The 15,000-nt window shown below is 41.3% G+C and overlaps 1 protein-coding gene across 32 annotated transcripts in view; it reads right to left on the bottom strand.

The window, feature by feature from the left end:
* Positions 1-15,000, bottom strand: part of arhgap44b (Rho GTPase activating protein 44b) — a 61,482-nt gene that overhangs the window by 808 nt on the left and 45,674 nt on the right. For 6 of the 32 annotated variants that reach the window (XR_015504763.1, XR_015504765.1, XM_087277113.1 and 3 more), the window contains exons 15-20: positions 12,525-12,616; positions 12,210-12,390; positions 11,290-11,481; positions 8,501-8,604; positions 2,840-3,160; positions 1-921 (exon numbers count right to left, since the gene is read on the bottom strand). The exon at positions 1-921 is cut by the window's left edge. Coding sequence is in view for 20 of the 32 variants with exons in the window: in XM_087277113.1 (XP_087133239.1) it covers positions 833-921; positions 2,840-3,160; positions 8,501-8,604; positions 11,290-11,481; positions 12,210-12,390; positions 12,525-12,616 (979 nt within the window). In the remaining 12 variants the exon portion in view is untranslated. Of the gene's footprint in view, positions 922-2,520; positions 2,561-2,839; positions 3,161-7,481; positions 7,840-8,500; positions 8,605-9,248; positions 9,648-11,289; positions 11,502-12,110; positions 12,129-12,209; positions 12,391-12,524; positions 12,617-15,000 lie in introns of those variants that run through there. The other 26 variants (XM_087277105.1, XM_087277106.1, XM_087277103.1 and 23 more) reach the window with 16 other exon arrangements.

The following is a 15,000-nucleotide window of genomic DNA, read 5'->3' as shown; positions in this document are numbered from 1 at the left end:
TTGTCTATTTGTGTGTGCTTGTGTCTGTTCGTGTGAGTCTTTGTGTTTGTTTATTTGCGTGTGTGTGTGTGTGTGTGTGTGTGCTGACTGTGTTTGTATGTGTGTGTCTGTTTTTGTGTGAATCTCTTTGTATACATGTTTGTTTTAGTCTATCTCTCTGTCTGTTTGACTTTCTGTGTGTGTGTGTGTGTGCGTGTGTGTGTGTGTGTGTGTGCGTGTGTGTGTATGTCTGTGTTTGTCTATTTGTGTGTGTGTGTTTGTTGTGTCTACATGTGTGTGTCTGTCTGTGTATGTTTGTGTTTGACTATTTGTTTGTGTGCCTGTGGGTATTTGTGTGTGTTTGTGTCTATTTGTGTGTATGTGTGCGTTTGTTTGTGTGTGCGTGTCTATTCGACTGTGCTTGTCTGTGTGTGTGTCTGTGTCTATTTGTGTGTATGTCTGTGTTTGACTAGTTGTTTGTGTTTGTATGTTTGTGTGTGTGTGTGTGTGCATTTGTTTGTTTATGTCTGTTTGTGTTTGTATCTGTGTGTGTGTGTCTGTCATTCTCCTGCTTTGTGCTGTAGTGTGTGTGTGTGTGTGTGACTGTACGCTACACAAACATCAAGGCAGATGTGCAGCAACTCAGATAAGGCAAAGAGAAACACACAACAAGAGAAACAAAACATAAAGCAGAGAACATGAAGTCACATGCTCAGTGTGTGTGTGTGTGTGTGTGTGTGTGTGTGTGTGTGTGTGTGTGAGTGTGTGTGTGTGTGACAGCAGGATCACAGTACTGATGTACAGACGGCTCTTGTGCGCTGAGGGATTGTGGGTAATGATGATGATGATGATGTCACAGGGCGGTGCTCTCCGTCTCCTCCTCTGAGTCGCAGTTTCTGGATCCTGAGTTTATTACAGGAGCATCCAGATCATACCATGAGTCTGCAGGAAAACACACACACGCACACACACACACACACACACACACACACACACACTGCGTTACCTCTGCTGGTGCACGGACGCTTTTACTACGGTAAAAAGAGGTTGTGAATGGGAAGGAGATGCACAGTGACACAACATGATGTCTTGCTGTGGTGACATCTAATCCTGCCATCATTTTTGAATTATAATATTACAACTGATGGATAAGGGCAACACGGTGGCTCAGTGGTTAGCTCTGTGGAGAAGGTCTCTGGTTTGAGTCCCGGCTGGGTCAGTTGGTGTTTTTGTGTGGAGTTTGCATGTTCTCCCCGTGTTGGTGTGGGTTTCCTCCGGGTGCTCCGGTTTCCCCCACAGTCCAAACACATGTGCTATAGGGGAACTGATCAACTACACTGGACATAATGTATGAGTGTGTGTGAATGAGTGTGTATGGGTGTTTCCCAGTACTGGGTTGCAGCTGGAAATGCATCCACTGTGTACAACATATGCTGGAATAGTTGGCGGTTCATTCCACTGTGGCGACCCCTGATAAATAAAGGGCCATGAATGAATGTTTTTATATTCCGGTGTCAGTTTCTTTTGCTTAGATGAATATTTGCTGGTATTGAAAATGATTTATATGCTGTTTATTATTTCACTGATGCTAACATTCGGCACAAATCAAATGTCACTTCAAGAAAATGAGGGCACTTGACGCCAGATTATTGGGTGTGTTCATTAAGCACATGTATTCAGGTTTCAAACAAGGATTGTATTAGAACACAAACACAAATGAACATGAGACGATTTCTCAGCCTCTGTGTGTGTGTGTGTGTGTGTGTGTGTGCGTGTGTGTGTGTTTGTGTGTGTGTGTGCGTGTTTGTGTGTGTGCGTGTGTGTGTGTGTTTGTGTGTGTGTGTGCGTGTTTGTGTGTGTTTGTGTGTGTGCATGTGTGTGTTTGTGTGTGTGTGCGTGCGTGTTTGTGTGTGTGTGTGCGTGTGTGTGCGTGTTTGTGTGTGTGTGTGTGCGTGTTTGTGTGTGTGTGTGTGCGCGTGTGTGTGTGTGTTTGTGTGTGTGTGTGTGCGTGTTTGTGTGTGTGTGCGTGCGTGTTTGTGTGTGTGTGTGTGTGTGTGCGTGTGTGTGTACGTGTTTTTGTGACATATCAGGACACAGATCTGTATAATGACATGTGTATGACACAGGTATTACAAAAAGGAGGTGAAATATGGGGACATTGGTGATGTCCTCATTTCTCAAAATGCTTATAAATCCTACAGAATGAGTTTAATCAGAGAGTAAAGCTGCACACTGACTCCTGTGATGGTAGGGTTTAGGGGTGGGGTGAGGCCAATATAATATACGGTTTGGGCTGTATAAAATGAATGGAAACCTATGTTATGTCCCCACTTGTCACAAAAACAAACGTGTCTGTGTGAGTGTTTGAATGTGTATGCATGTGTGTGTGTGTGTGTGTGTGTGTGTGAATGAATATTGAAAAATGGTGAGGAGCTGATGCACTGAGAGTCATGCAGGACTGGATCATGCACAGCCGGTGAGTGATGGGTGATGACGGGTGAGTTTACACACACACACACACACACACACACTTCTGCTTACCCGCCTGAGCCGAAGCCCACCGACCAATGAAATCACACCGCTGAACAGAAGAGAAAAACACCAGAGCAGAACACACACTCAGAAAACACAAACACTTCAGCTCAGCTTCACACACACACACACACACACACACACCGCTGTCCTGCAAGAATGTTCACACTTCCGCAATTTCAGAAAAAGATGTAGCATGCGTCTCTGCTGTCTGTAGAGTGTCTGCTGTCTGTAGAGTGTCTGTGTGTGTGTGTGTGTGTGTGTGTGTGTGTGTTTGAGCTCAAAGACACACAGATGATGTTGTGTAATGATCAGTGTAGTGTTGTACCTGTGGACATGCTCTCGGCGGGGGTCAGTGCGTCCGGCGGCTGCGGCGGTGGCGGGAGGCTGGGTCGGTGTCGCGGAGGTTTGGGTGTTGGTCTGTTTTTGGGCAGCGTGCCGGTCAGCGGCGGCGGGGAGGCCAGCGCGGGCGGTGTGTGTGCGTGTGTGTGTCCTGGAGACGTGAGCACGCAGCTCTGAGAGTAACTGAAGCTGTATGAGGACGGCGTGCTGGGCGGAGTGGGAGACAGACTGGCTGGAGACGCAGACGGGGACACCTCACACCCACACAGCGCTGCCTTCGGGGGGATCGGGGCCAGCTTCTTGGACACTGGAGGAACAAATATTAGATTAAAGATGTACAGCTGAAGTCAGATTTATAAGTCCCCTGTGTGTTTTTCCCCTATTTCTGTTTAACGGAGAGCAGATTTCTTCAGCTCATGTCTAATCATAATAGTTTAATAACTCATCTCTAATAACTGATTTATTTTCTGTTTGTCATGATGTCAGTAAATAATATTAGACTAGATATTCTTCAAGACACTAGTGTTCAGCTTAAACATGTAAAGGTGCAGTGTGTAAGTTTGACCCCCAGTGGTTGAACTAGGTATTGCACTCATGGATCAAAGCGAACGCCAGCGCAGGTTTAAGCTGGATTTTCTAACGATGGTTAGTAATGTGGTTTCCAATATAAATTACACACTTTATCTGCCTTGTTTGTTGATAAATGGACAAGATTTTATTCGGAGTGAAATACCCAATAAAATAATAAGATCGATATTAACACAAGATAAATTTCCAATACAAGCTAATAGAAATAATATCTCCTTTTTTTTCCCAATACCTCCCAAAGCTAAAGAAGTACATTTTAAAATTTTTAATGATATTTACCCATCTTCAGAGTTTCTTAGACATAGATTTAACTTTGATCATAACAATTGTACATTCTGTGAGATTGACATTGAATCAACTGCACATTTATTTTTTGAATGTTTATATAGCAGAGCCTTTTGGTCTGATTTGTTCGAATGGCTGAAGATTTCTCTCAAGTTGTCCTCCCATTTTTCTAAAAATGATATTTTATTTGGTTTATTAGGGAAAGATGTTAATATTCAATTTGTATTGAACAATATTTTAATTTTGGGAAAATTTTATATTCATAAATGCAAGTGCCTTAAAACCAAACCACTGTTTTTAGTTTTCCAAAAGGAATTTTGGCTATACTGTAAATCTTTACAGCTGATAAAATCAAAATGTGGAAGAAGACTCTTTAGTCTATTGAAAAATTTTAAATTAATAGAAGACCCGATGTAAATGTTTTTTTTTTTCCTTTTTTTGTGTGTGTCCTTTCTCTGGTTTAAGTAACTTTTTCTCATTTTGATTTACTATGTTATTGACTTTATTATTTTTGCTCTGTTCTATAAATGTAGATAATAGTTGTTATTCAAATTTTGCCTTATTGTAATTGTGTTATGATGCAATAAAAAAAATAAAAAAAAAGGTTTAAGCTGGATTTATACTTTCGCCAGATGCCGCATGGCGCATCTCCGCTGACTGCACATGCACCTCACTAAATGCACAAGGCTTTTATACTTGCCACGCAGGGGCGGACTGGCCATCTGGATATTCTGGCAAATGCCAGAAGGGCTGGAGCATTTTTTAAATTTGGCTGTTATGCTATTTTTTATTTTTATATGTATTGTTTTTACATGCAGGCAGCTTTTATTCCTTGCAAAATGTGAATGATGATGATAATAATAATAATAAATGTTAAGCAATGGCCAATCAGCAATGGCCGGCTCGTTTCGAGAGGGGCTGACCCAATCAGAGGTTATGTGTACGTAATCAAAATCTGGCAAGAATGTCAAACAAACAATAAGTGCAACACAAGCTAATTGTCAGAGATGGAACGTAAAAAAGGATCGGTGGTGCCGAAAAGCTCAGAGAAAGCAGAAAATTGCTCAGATGCTGCCAAATGCATAAAATCAACTGAAATAGTCTCGAAAGGGGGCAGCGCAGTGGGTAGCACTGTCGCTTTACAGCAAGACGGTCGATGGTTCAAGCCTCAGCTGGGTCAGTTGGTGTTTCTGTGTGGAGTTTGCATGTTTGCGTGGGTTTCCTCCCGGTTTCCCTCACTAGTCCAAACACGTGCTATAGGTGAATTGGGCAACCCGGGCTCATTGTGGAAACGTAGCCCCGCGGACGTTTCTGCGGGCCGCGATTTACGTCCTGGGAGGTACGTATTCGAATGTTTTTTGTTTTCGCGGATCCGGCGGAACCGTCTCGGGCGGGCGCCTCTCGGGAGCGCGCGGCGTTCGTGCCCGCGCCGTTCTCGCGCGAATAGCCGCTGGATCGGAAAAAAAAAAAAAAAAAAAAAGCCCTCGTCTTTGATTTCGACCGCGTTTTCGGATCCCGCCGCGTTCTCGCCCTTATTTTCCGGATTCCGTTTTTCGTCTTAGCTGATTTCCGGAACCCGCCGTTCCCCGGACTCGATCCCGGTCGTCGTCCACCGCGGCCGGCTCCGGCTCGTCCTCCTCCTCCGGGGCCTCCGCTCAGCCGACGCAACGCTGTGAGCTAGGCGGACAAACTGATTGCGTCGGGAAAGCCCTCCACTCAGAGGCGAGCCATCGGCCGGCGAGCACGAAGAGGAGGGGCGGAGCGGCGCCACACCGCCCCGCAGCGTTCGCTCGAAAAAAACCAAACGCGCTCTTTACGTACCTCCGGCCACGTAAATCCCGGTCTCCAGAAACGTCCGCGGGGCTACGTTTCCAGAATGAGCTTGGGTTGGAATTGGGTATCCGCTGCGTAACACATATGCTGAATAAGTTGGCGGTTCATCCTGCTGTGGTGATCCCTGATTAATAAAGGGACTAAGCCGAAAAGAAAATGAATGAATGAAATAAACATATAAATTTGTTATAAATGTGTTGTTTTTGTTCCAGTCACATACATTAAATGTTTAAATATCTATGGTACTGCTTATATAATTTCCCCATCTGTACACCAATATAAGTAGTGAATGTGTGTGTGCTTGAGTGGGGCTGTGTCAGTGTGGTAATGTGGGCTGGTGTGGCTACAGTGCCAGGGCTGATTTTTAGTGCCAGTCCGCCCCTGTTGCCACGTTCGCCGTTGTTATATTCTTTAACACGACAGGGGGAGGTCAAAACAAACTGACCATAAAATCAGACGGACAAACAGAGAAGTGGAAAGTTTCTGGAGCTACGTCATATCATTAACCAGTTAAACTCTGCTGCTATTTGGGATTTGCGCCTGGATTTTGCCTACCCAAATTTAAAAGTTCCCAAATCCACATGCAGAGGTGTAAATGCAAATATTTGGTCTCATTTTAAAGAAAACCCTTTGAATTTTCATAAAACACTATTGAAAGTGTTAAAATACCCGTCTGTGTTATAATAAACACCTAAAATAAGAGGCGCTTTTTATATTTTTTTTTTGCTCAAATTTGAAAGTGGACCTTTTAGGTTCTGCTGTCATCCAGGTTCAGCTTCTGGAGGAGTTTATGAGCTCACAGAGCTGGATGCACCTCTGAAAGTATGCATGTCATGCAAATAGCAAATGCACCATAGAGCGACGCAACTGGCTCTTAAAGGGATCGGGAGATGAGACTCTGATTGGTTTATCCTCAAACACACCTATAACTCATTAAGAGGATAAGCTCAACCCTGTTAGACCATGAGCCACGGCGCAGAGCAGATTAATCCATCCTTAAAATAGCAAAAGTGGATTCAGACACACCCATAATGCTTTTGCACCCTGCGCTTTAGACTTTGCGCCTAGATAATTGAAATAGGGCCTTTAAGCCTAGTGCACACTAGAGGATTTTAAGCCTGATTTGAGCCCGATTTGGAAGTTAACGATCTCGCCGACAGATCGGGCTGTGATCGGGAAGAAATCTGCGGGTGCTCGGCGCTTGCCTCTCTTTATGTGTGAACTACTGAGCAACGCATCAACGAGGCTCGCTGACGGAAATCCAACATTCAGCATGCTAAATATTCCAGAGCAGTCGGCCGACTCAACCCCACGTGTGGTCAGATGTAGTGATGAGCTGCAGCCAATGAGAGAGCAGATCAGCATGAGCCGCGTGCCTGTGTGTTCAGGAGCTCAACAGAAACATCTGTGATTGGTCAGAATGGGCATCAGTGCACTCGCTTCATTCTGTGTTAGCACAGACTTGAGAGTAGGATATATTAACAGTGGAACTAGAATTCTGTAACTATTAGAATTACCATACTGCTCATTCTGACCGTTCTCATATGAAACGCCATACTGTCACAACATATTTACATTCAAAGCAGTTATTGAGATATTAAAATTAAGCTTTGAATTTCTGGCATCATATTTAATGACACCATTACCCTAAAAATATAATATTTTTTTGGTAATACAGCCTATAAATATGTAGTTAAGATACTAAAACACTTAAAGGTCTTGGCTTTCATTTTCACTTTCAAACAGGAGCTATTTTACAGCACAGAATATGCTGTTTTGAAAGATATCTGCAGTAAATTGATGTTTTTGCCATCAGAAGGTTTTGTTTATGTTAGCAGGAAGTTGCTAGGCAAAAACTGCACACATATTTAAAGTCACAGTGAAAAGTATCAGACATGCATGCTGTCATTTTGACCAATATGGTAATTTAAGGCAGAAATGCTCAGTTCTTTACTGTTTTATAATAAAAAAAATAACAATGTCAGAATGAAATACACTGATAGTTAGAAAGCGGCAGGGTGTTATTTGTTAGTTTTATTTCAAAGAGTTATAAAATTACAAAAATTAAAAACTCTCTGTGTATCTATCCACTGGAGCCTGCAGATGAGTGATTAATGCGCTGATAAATCATCTGATTTGACGATGTTTTTAAATGCTTTCTCCAAAGCTTGAAACGCTGTCAGTGATGTCATCAGCACACAAGCAGCCAATAGTGTTCAGCTTTTTTTGACGACTCCTCCCTCAAATTTTCATTGGCTGTGGTTTGGTAGCTTGAATGAGCTGTTGGGGAATGAGTTGTTGTCAGATCATGTGTGTGAGTCCCCTCTTGTGGATCATTCACAGAGTGTTGCGTATAGTGTGAACAGCACAGAGATCAAAAGACACAAAGTCAAGTCATGTAGTGTGAACGGCACAGCGATCTGCTGATGTTTAAAATCCTGTAGTGTGAACTAGGCTTTAGTGTAAGGACACAGGGATATAATGTAGCCTGCTTACCTTTTTTCACCGTTTTCATGCTTGAAAAGAGTCAAAATCTTACACACAGCACCTTTAAAGGCTTATCTAGGTTAATTAGGCAAGTTAGAGCTTCATTAAGCAATATCCGAAACACATATAGCTGAAAGGGGGTAATAACATTGAGCTTAAAATGTCCTTAAAACAATTAAAAACTGCTTTTATTCTAGCAGAAATAAATCAAATCAGACTTTCTCTAGAAGAACAAATATAAGAGGAAATACTGAGAGCAACTCCTGAATCTGCTCAACATCAAATATTTGAAAAAGAATAAAAATTGCACAGGAAGGCGAATAATTCTGCCTGCAGCTGTATAACAATATATGAAAAGTACACACATGACATGTGACAAACTCATGTTTGTATTGTACAGATGTAACGCAAACGTCTATATAGAATATTGCTGAAAGCCTGCCTTTTCCTTCACCTTTGCGCAGTGTGTGTGGACTCTGGTCAGACAGCAGGTTGTGTCCAGCAGGGGGCGCTGTGGGGGAGATTCCCCTCTGACCAATCACTGGCGACGGCTCCTTCCTGACAGAGAGCAGCACAAACATACATCAAACGCACTGCAGAATCAGAAACACTCAGTATACTGTTCATGCAACACCAGACATGAGCTGAAGCTTGCAGAGCAGACGCTAAAATAAAGTAAAAATGGAAGATAATGATGCATGTTTGAGTCCAGCGTGATTTAATCTCTAATGCTGTTATTATATACTATTGAAAACAGAAGTACTGGCACTCATAAATAGCCCACAGGGGACACGGTGGCTCAGTGGGTAGCACTGTGGCCTCACAGCAGGAAGGTCGCTTGTTCAAGCCTCGGCTGGGTCAGTTGGCGTTTCTGAGTTTGCATGTTGGTGTGGGTTTCCTCCGGGTGCTCCGGTTTCCCCCACAGTCCAAACACATGCGCTATAGGGGAACTGATCAACTACACTGGCCGTGTATCAACTACACTGGAGTGTGTGTGAATGAGAGTGTATGGGTGTTTCCCAGTACTGGGTTGCAACTGGAAGGGCATCCGCTGTGTAAAACATGCTGGAATAGTTGTCAGTTCATTCCACTGTGATAAATACGACGCCAAGCTGAAGGAAATCATCAATAAAAGACATTTTCATCACATCTGCAGCAACTCTCCAGGAAAGTGAGTGAATCTTTACACCCCTTGTATTTACCTCATGACTCTGAGTGCCCTGTCCCGGGGCTGGCCGAGCGAGGGCTCGTGGCGGGGCAGGCCGAGCGGAGGTTTGATGTAGACGGGCGGAGGCGGATGCGGGTGCGAGGGCTCGGCGGGCAGAGAGCCCTGTTTGGACAGCTGCAGGGAGCAGGGTTTGGGGTTGGAGTTGATGTCTAGAGAGGTGGAGGACAGCAGGGGTGGGGGCGGACTGTACACTGACCAGCGGGTGAACACTGGGGGGGGACCATCGGGACGCGCGTGCGGGAGGGAGAAAGAGGAAAAAGAGGAGGAGAACGAGGACATGGAGGAGAACGGGTACGGAGGGGGCGGTCTCTCCTCCTCGGGGGAGGGGCATACGTGACTGGAGTCCGGCCAATTGGACGACGCCTCCACCAAGCTGAAAAAACGGTCAAGATTTATAAGTAAAACGGGGCCGATTAGGAGGGAGTTAAAGGGAGGGGAGTGATTCAGTGCTGTTATAGATGCAGGAATATTCTGTGTTCAATATGATCAGATCCATTGACAGTGTTTGCGTGATTATTACCATGGCAACATTATGCAAATGAGAACCTCTGCTAATGAATAATTAATATGAATAAGTATGAATAACAGTAATATGAATAATAATAATAACTAATATTTTAACTTATATTTAATTTATAGTTAATATTATTAGGCGGCTCATTCCATTATGGCGACCCCAGATTAATTAAGGGACTAAGTCGAAAAGGAAATGAATGAATTAATTAATATTAATATAATTATAACAACTGATTATTGTTTTTAAAAAATGACTAGAAATCATCAGAATCATATCATTTGTATTTATTAATTTTATTGATTAATAATAATGACTTACAATATTATTAATATTTATCAAAATAAACAATGATTCAATTAACAAGTTTATAATCCTTATAATCCTTATTAACTGATGTTTTCTCTGTCATTATAATAATTCATATATTTCTAATTCATTCAAATTCATTCATAAAATTATAATAGTCATATAATAACATAATATATAATAATAATTATTGTATTCATATTGGTATATTTTTTACATTAAAATTTTTCTCATAATAATTTAATTAATTATCACTGGAATATACACATATTAATTAATATTAAGATTAAATAATTCATACATTTCTAATGTTATAAAATTCATTCATTCATTTTATTTTCGGCTTAGTTGCTTTATTAATCAGGGGTCGCCACAGCGGAATGAACCACCAACTTCTCCAATATATGTTTTACGCAGCGGATGTTCTTCCAGCTGCAACCCATCACTGGGAAACACTCATACACACTCATTCAAATGTATACAGTATGGAAAGTTTAGCTCATCAGTTCCCCTATAGCGCATGTGTTTGGATTGTGGGGGGAAACCGGAGCACCCGGAGGATATTATAATATTCATACATTATTAATATTGTTGTTGTTGTTGTTAATATGCAAAATAAACATCTTATAGATTGATAAAGTTGAACCTGTAGCATTAATTTAAATTATTACTGACAACCCAATGGGTCTGATTCATTTGCATAATGGCCATTACATTCATTAATAAAAGCATCAGTGATTGCGAACAAAGTTTACCCAAAAATACATATATAAAGAAAATCCCTAACCCTATATAGCAATAATTCATGCAGAATGCAAATCCAGAACTCCCTACAATAGAGGGAATCAGTAAATAATGTTGTAACATGGGATTAAATAAAAATGAATGAATAATGTTGAGTGAACTTGATTTAATAGAGAGAAAAAATAATAATTAAGAAAGAAAAAATAGTAATTTTAATATTCAATTCAGCCAACTAACAATTAATTCAAGCTTTTCACAATTATATTAATAACAGCAAGTGATAACTATTGGAATTATACATTTATCATGATTGTTCAAGCTGTTTTAGATGATGTTCAAACATAATATGATATTATTATTCTCCATCATGTTTTCAGCTGGCTGAACTGAAGGAGTAGCAGTGAACAGCCTAATGCCCCGGTGTTTCCTATTGGTTGTTTCTGTTTACCTGGTCCTATCACAGCTGATGGGAGGCGGAGTCTGTGAGGGGGAGGTGGAGAAATCAGCTGATTGGTCAGGATTCAGCGAATCATAGGGCGGGGCAGGTGGATGAACAGAGGGTGGAGTCGACGAGCTCTTACGAGACGAAGACGAGCCTCTGCGAGAAACCCAGGAGGTGTCCATCACTCGCACTCCCATACTGCAAACAGATCGCTTATACTCAGCCAATCATATCACACTATCTCAGAGACACAGCCAATCAGATCCCTCAGACTCGCAGCTACACAGCCAATCAGATTACACATACTCTAAAGACACGCCCAAACACATCACACACTCTCAAACTCACACCCAATCATATCACACACTCTCAAACTCACACCCAATCACATCACACACTCTCAAACACACACACAATCACAACACACACTCTAAAACACACACCCAATCATGTCACACACTCTCAAACTCACACCCAATCACATCACACACTCTCAAACACACACACAATCACAACACACACTCTAAAACACACACCCAATCATGTCACACACTATCAAACACACACCCAATCACGTCACACACTCTCAAACACACACCCAATCACAACACACACTCTAAAACACACACCCAATCACATCACACACTCTCAAACACACACCCAATCACATCACACACTCTCAAACACACACCCAATCACATCACACACTCTCAAACACACACCTAATCACATCACACACTCTCAAACACACACCCAATCAGATCGCACACTGTCAGACTCTCAGCCAATCAGATGGCGCACTCTGCCAGAGCAGGTAGAGACTGTACCTCTGTATCTTCCTAATGCTGCATTATTGGAGTGAAATCAGAAGCGTCAGTAATGAATAACTCTGCTGGATAATGTTGTTATTATGCGTCGGTGTGTACCCGTCTTTCTTGTAGAACTCCAGCATCATGTTATCGGTGGCGACGCTGAGCGGTCGGCGGCTCTGGTCCTGCAGTCTGCGCTCGCTCGGCTCCATGTCCGGCGACGGCATCGAGTTGTAGTTTGCGTTGTGATTGGTGTGCACGGGGCTGCCGTAGTTCCCCGTTACGTTAAAATCAATCTCTGCCAACACAAACAGCCATGAACTGATCACAACTGATTGTGTGTGTCTATATAGTTTTCATGAACGAATGTTTTTAGTTTAAGCTACTGAAACATATCAAGTTAAGCCAAATAAAAATAGAGAAGTGTCTGACCTCCAGGGAAGAACCAGTCTGCGTGCTGGATGATGGGCTCGATGATGCCGACGATCTGCAGCGAGACGGTGGTCATCATCTCTGTAATATCCCTGAAACAGACAGAGATCTAGCATTACTCATATTAGGGCCAGACAGAATCTGTGGACATGTGTTGCTATTTCTGTCATAAAAAAACAAAAATTATACATTTATATATATATATATATATATATATATATATATATATATATATGTATGTATGTATATATATATATGTATGTATGTATGTATGTGTATATATATATATATATATATATATATATATTTATTTATTAGTGCTGTCAATCAATTAAAAAAAATTAACTAATTAATCGCACCTTTTAAAAAAAACTAATCGCGATTAATCGCATTTAAAATACTGAAACTTGTAATTTTGGCTATTTAAATGTAAAACTAATGTAAACGCAAGACAAAAACTATTAAAATTCAAAATATAATTGTTTAATAGAATTTTTGTTTAACTTGTAACACAGATTTCTTCATGTAAACAACATACCCACAATAAACCATCAAGATCCTGCTTGACAGCCATATTTATAACAGAAATTAAAACACAGGCATGTTAATGACATTTAAATTTCAAAACAATCAATGCCAATAAAGAAAACACTGATTTCCATGTTGGATTCTAAGTGGACTGCAAAAAAATGCCAAAATACAGGAATTGCAGATTTGAAAAATTATAATAATAAACTATAGAATACAAACTGTTGCACTCATTGTAAAGTTTTATTGCTGTGAGTTGAGAACATTAGTAATAGAGTAGAAACAATTTAGCTTAATCCTCCTTTACATTCATCCAGTTGCTAAGACTAGGAGTATCCCGCAAGTGCACAGAGACTCCCAAATGCCCGCAAATGAATGATAATTTCTCACAAACCGGTCGTTAAATACATTGCACACCCCTCTCCCCCGCATCCCTCCTAGCTCTTCAGGTAGCCTATGTCGCGCGCAACTCACCCCCACCGTCCTTCAGGTATGTCTCGCGCGCACACGCCCCTACTCCGATACGTCACTCACTCCACCCCTGACACCCCTCAACGGGCCTGACACAGACACACACACACAGACACACACACACAACTCGCTGGAGCGACTCCCCTCAGATTCAACACGCATGATCACGTTCATCAAATTTGCTTAAACTAAGCGTCCTAAAGTATTACTGTATTTCACAAGGATTCTGACACAACAACGCGAAGCATACGCTTTCATTGCGTTTAATGAGGAAACACGCTAAACTTGGAGGCGCATGCTGAAAGGCAGAGTAATGCCCTGTCTTTGACAGCTCGCGACTTCACCAGAGACTTTCTGAGTACATTTACATAAGACACCAATACTCCGATTTTAATATGATTAAGATTATACTCTTATTAAAAGTCTACCCTGTAGCCTTAAAAGGAACCTTACCTTAAAGAAACACCTAGTCACGAAATGCGGAGGATTTTCTTTCTGTTCGACATGCGGTATCAACTTACAACAGAAGTCGAAAGTTAAAAATGAAACACCCGAAATTGCATGAAACTCTGGAGAGCCTGGTGATGCGACTAATTGTTTTATACTGAAACTTGCCTTCAAAAAGTGTTTCCTTGGTCTTATCCACATTTCTTGCATGTTAAACACACGTCCACCACAACAGGAAGTAAAAAAAACCTGCATCTGCGTTAATTGCGTTAATTTTTTTAAACACGTTAATTATTTAAAATGAATCGCATGCGTTAACGCACTTATTTTGACAGCGCTAATATATATATATATATATATATATATATATATATATATATATTAGTTCCACATAAATGTGTAAATAAATATATTTTTTGAACAAAGATTTCTTTTTCTTTTTTTTTTACAAAATACAATGCTTTAAAAGTATAAAAAGTAAATTTGTAAAATTTTTAATCTCCAGATTAATCCTGAGTGATTTCGAGAGTTGTCACAATCACCAGTAATCTAGCAGTTGCAGATCGCTGGAGAACTACAAATCTGTAACGGACTTCAAATCCCATTACACCTTACACACACCACTTCCAGTTCTCTCCCTGATTGCACACACATAGCTGGAAACGAATCATAGACTGATTATATAGTCACCTTTCACACACACACACACACACACTGCTGAGTCTTGTTCACTGTTAACCTGTAGCATTATGAACTGTTAATCCTGTCTAGTCTTTCTGTGTTTTGTTCCTTGCCTGGTTTTCCCATTAGCTTTTGACTATGATCTTGAATTACCTTTTTGCTCCTGTTTGACCACTGCCTGCCTGACTACTGTTATTAATAAAGGGCATGTGGATCCTCAACTCTGTTGTCCAGTGTCACTGGTAGGGCCAGATGGAATCTGCGGACGTTTTTAGCTATTTCTGCTGAGAATTTTGGTAAAAGTCTGCGGATTTCAGCGTAATTATTTTGGGAGTATCATCACTGAAAC

The sequence above is a fragment of the Danio rerio genome, chromosome 12 (genome assembly GCF_052040795.2).
Source record: "Danio rerio strain M-AB ecotype USA chromosome 12, GRCz13ab, whole genome shotgun sequence".
Taxonomy (NCBI): domain Eukaryota; kingdom Metazoa; phylum Chordata; class Actinopteri; order Cypriniformes; family Danionidae; genus Danio; species Danio rerio.
This window is presented reverse-complemented; position numbering and strand designations above follow the sequence as displayed.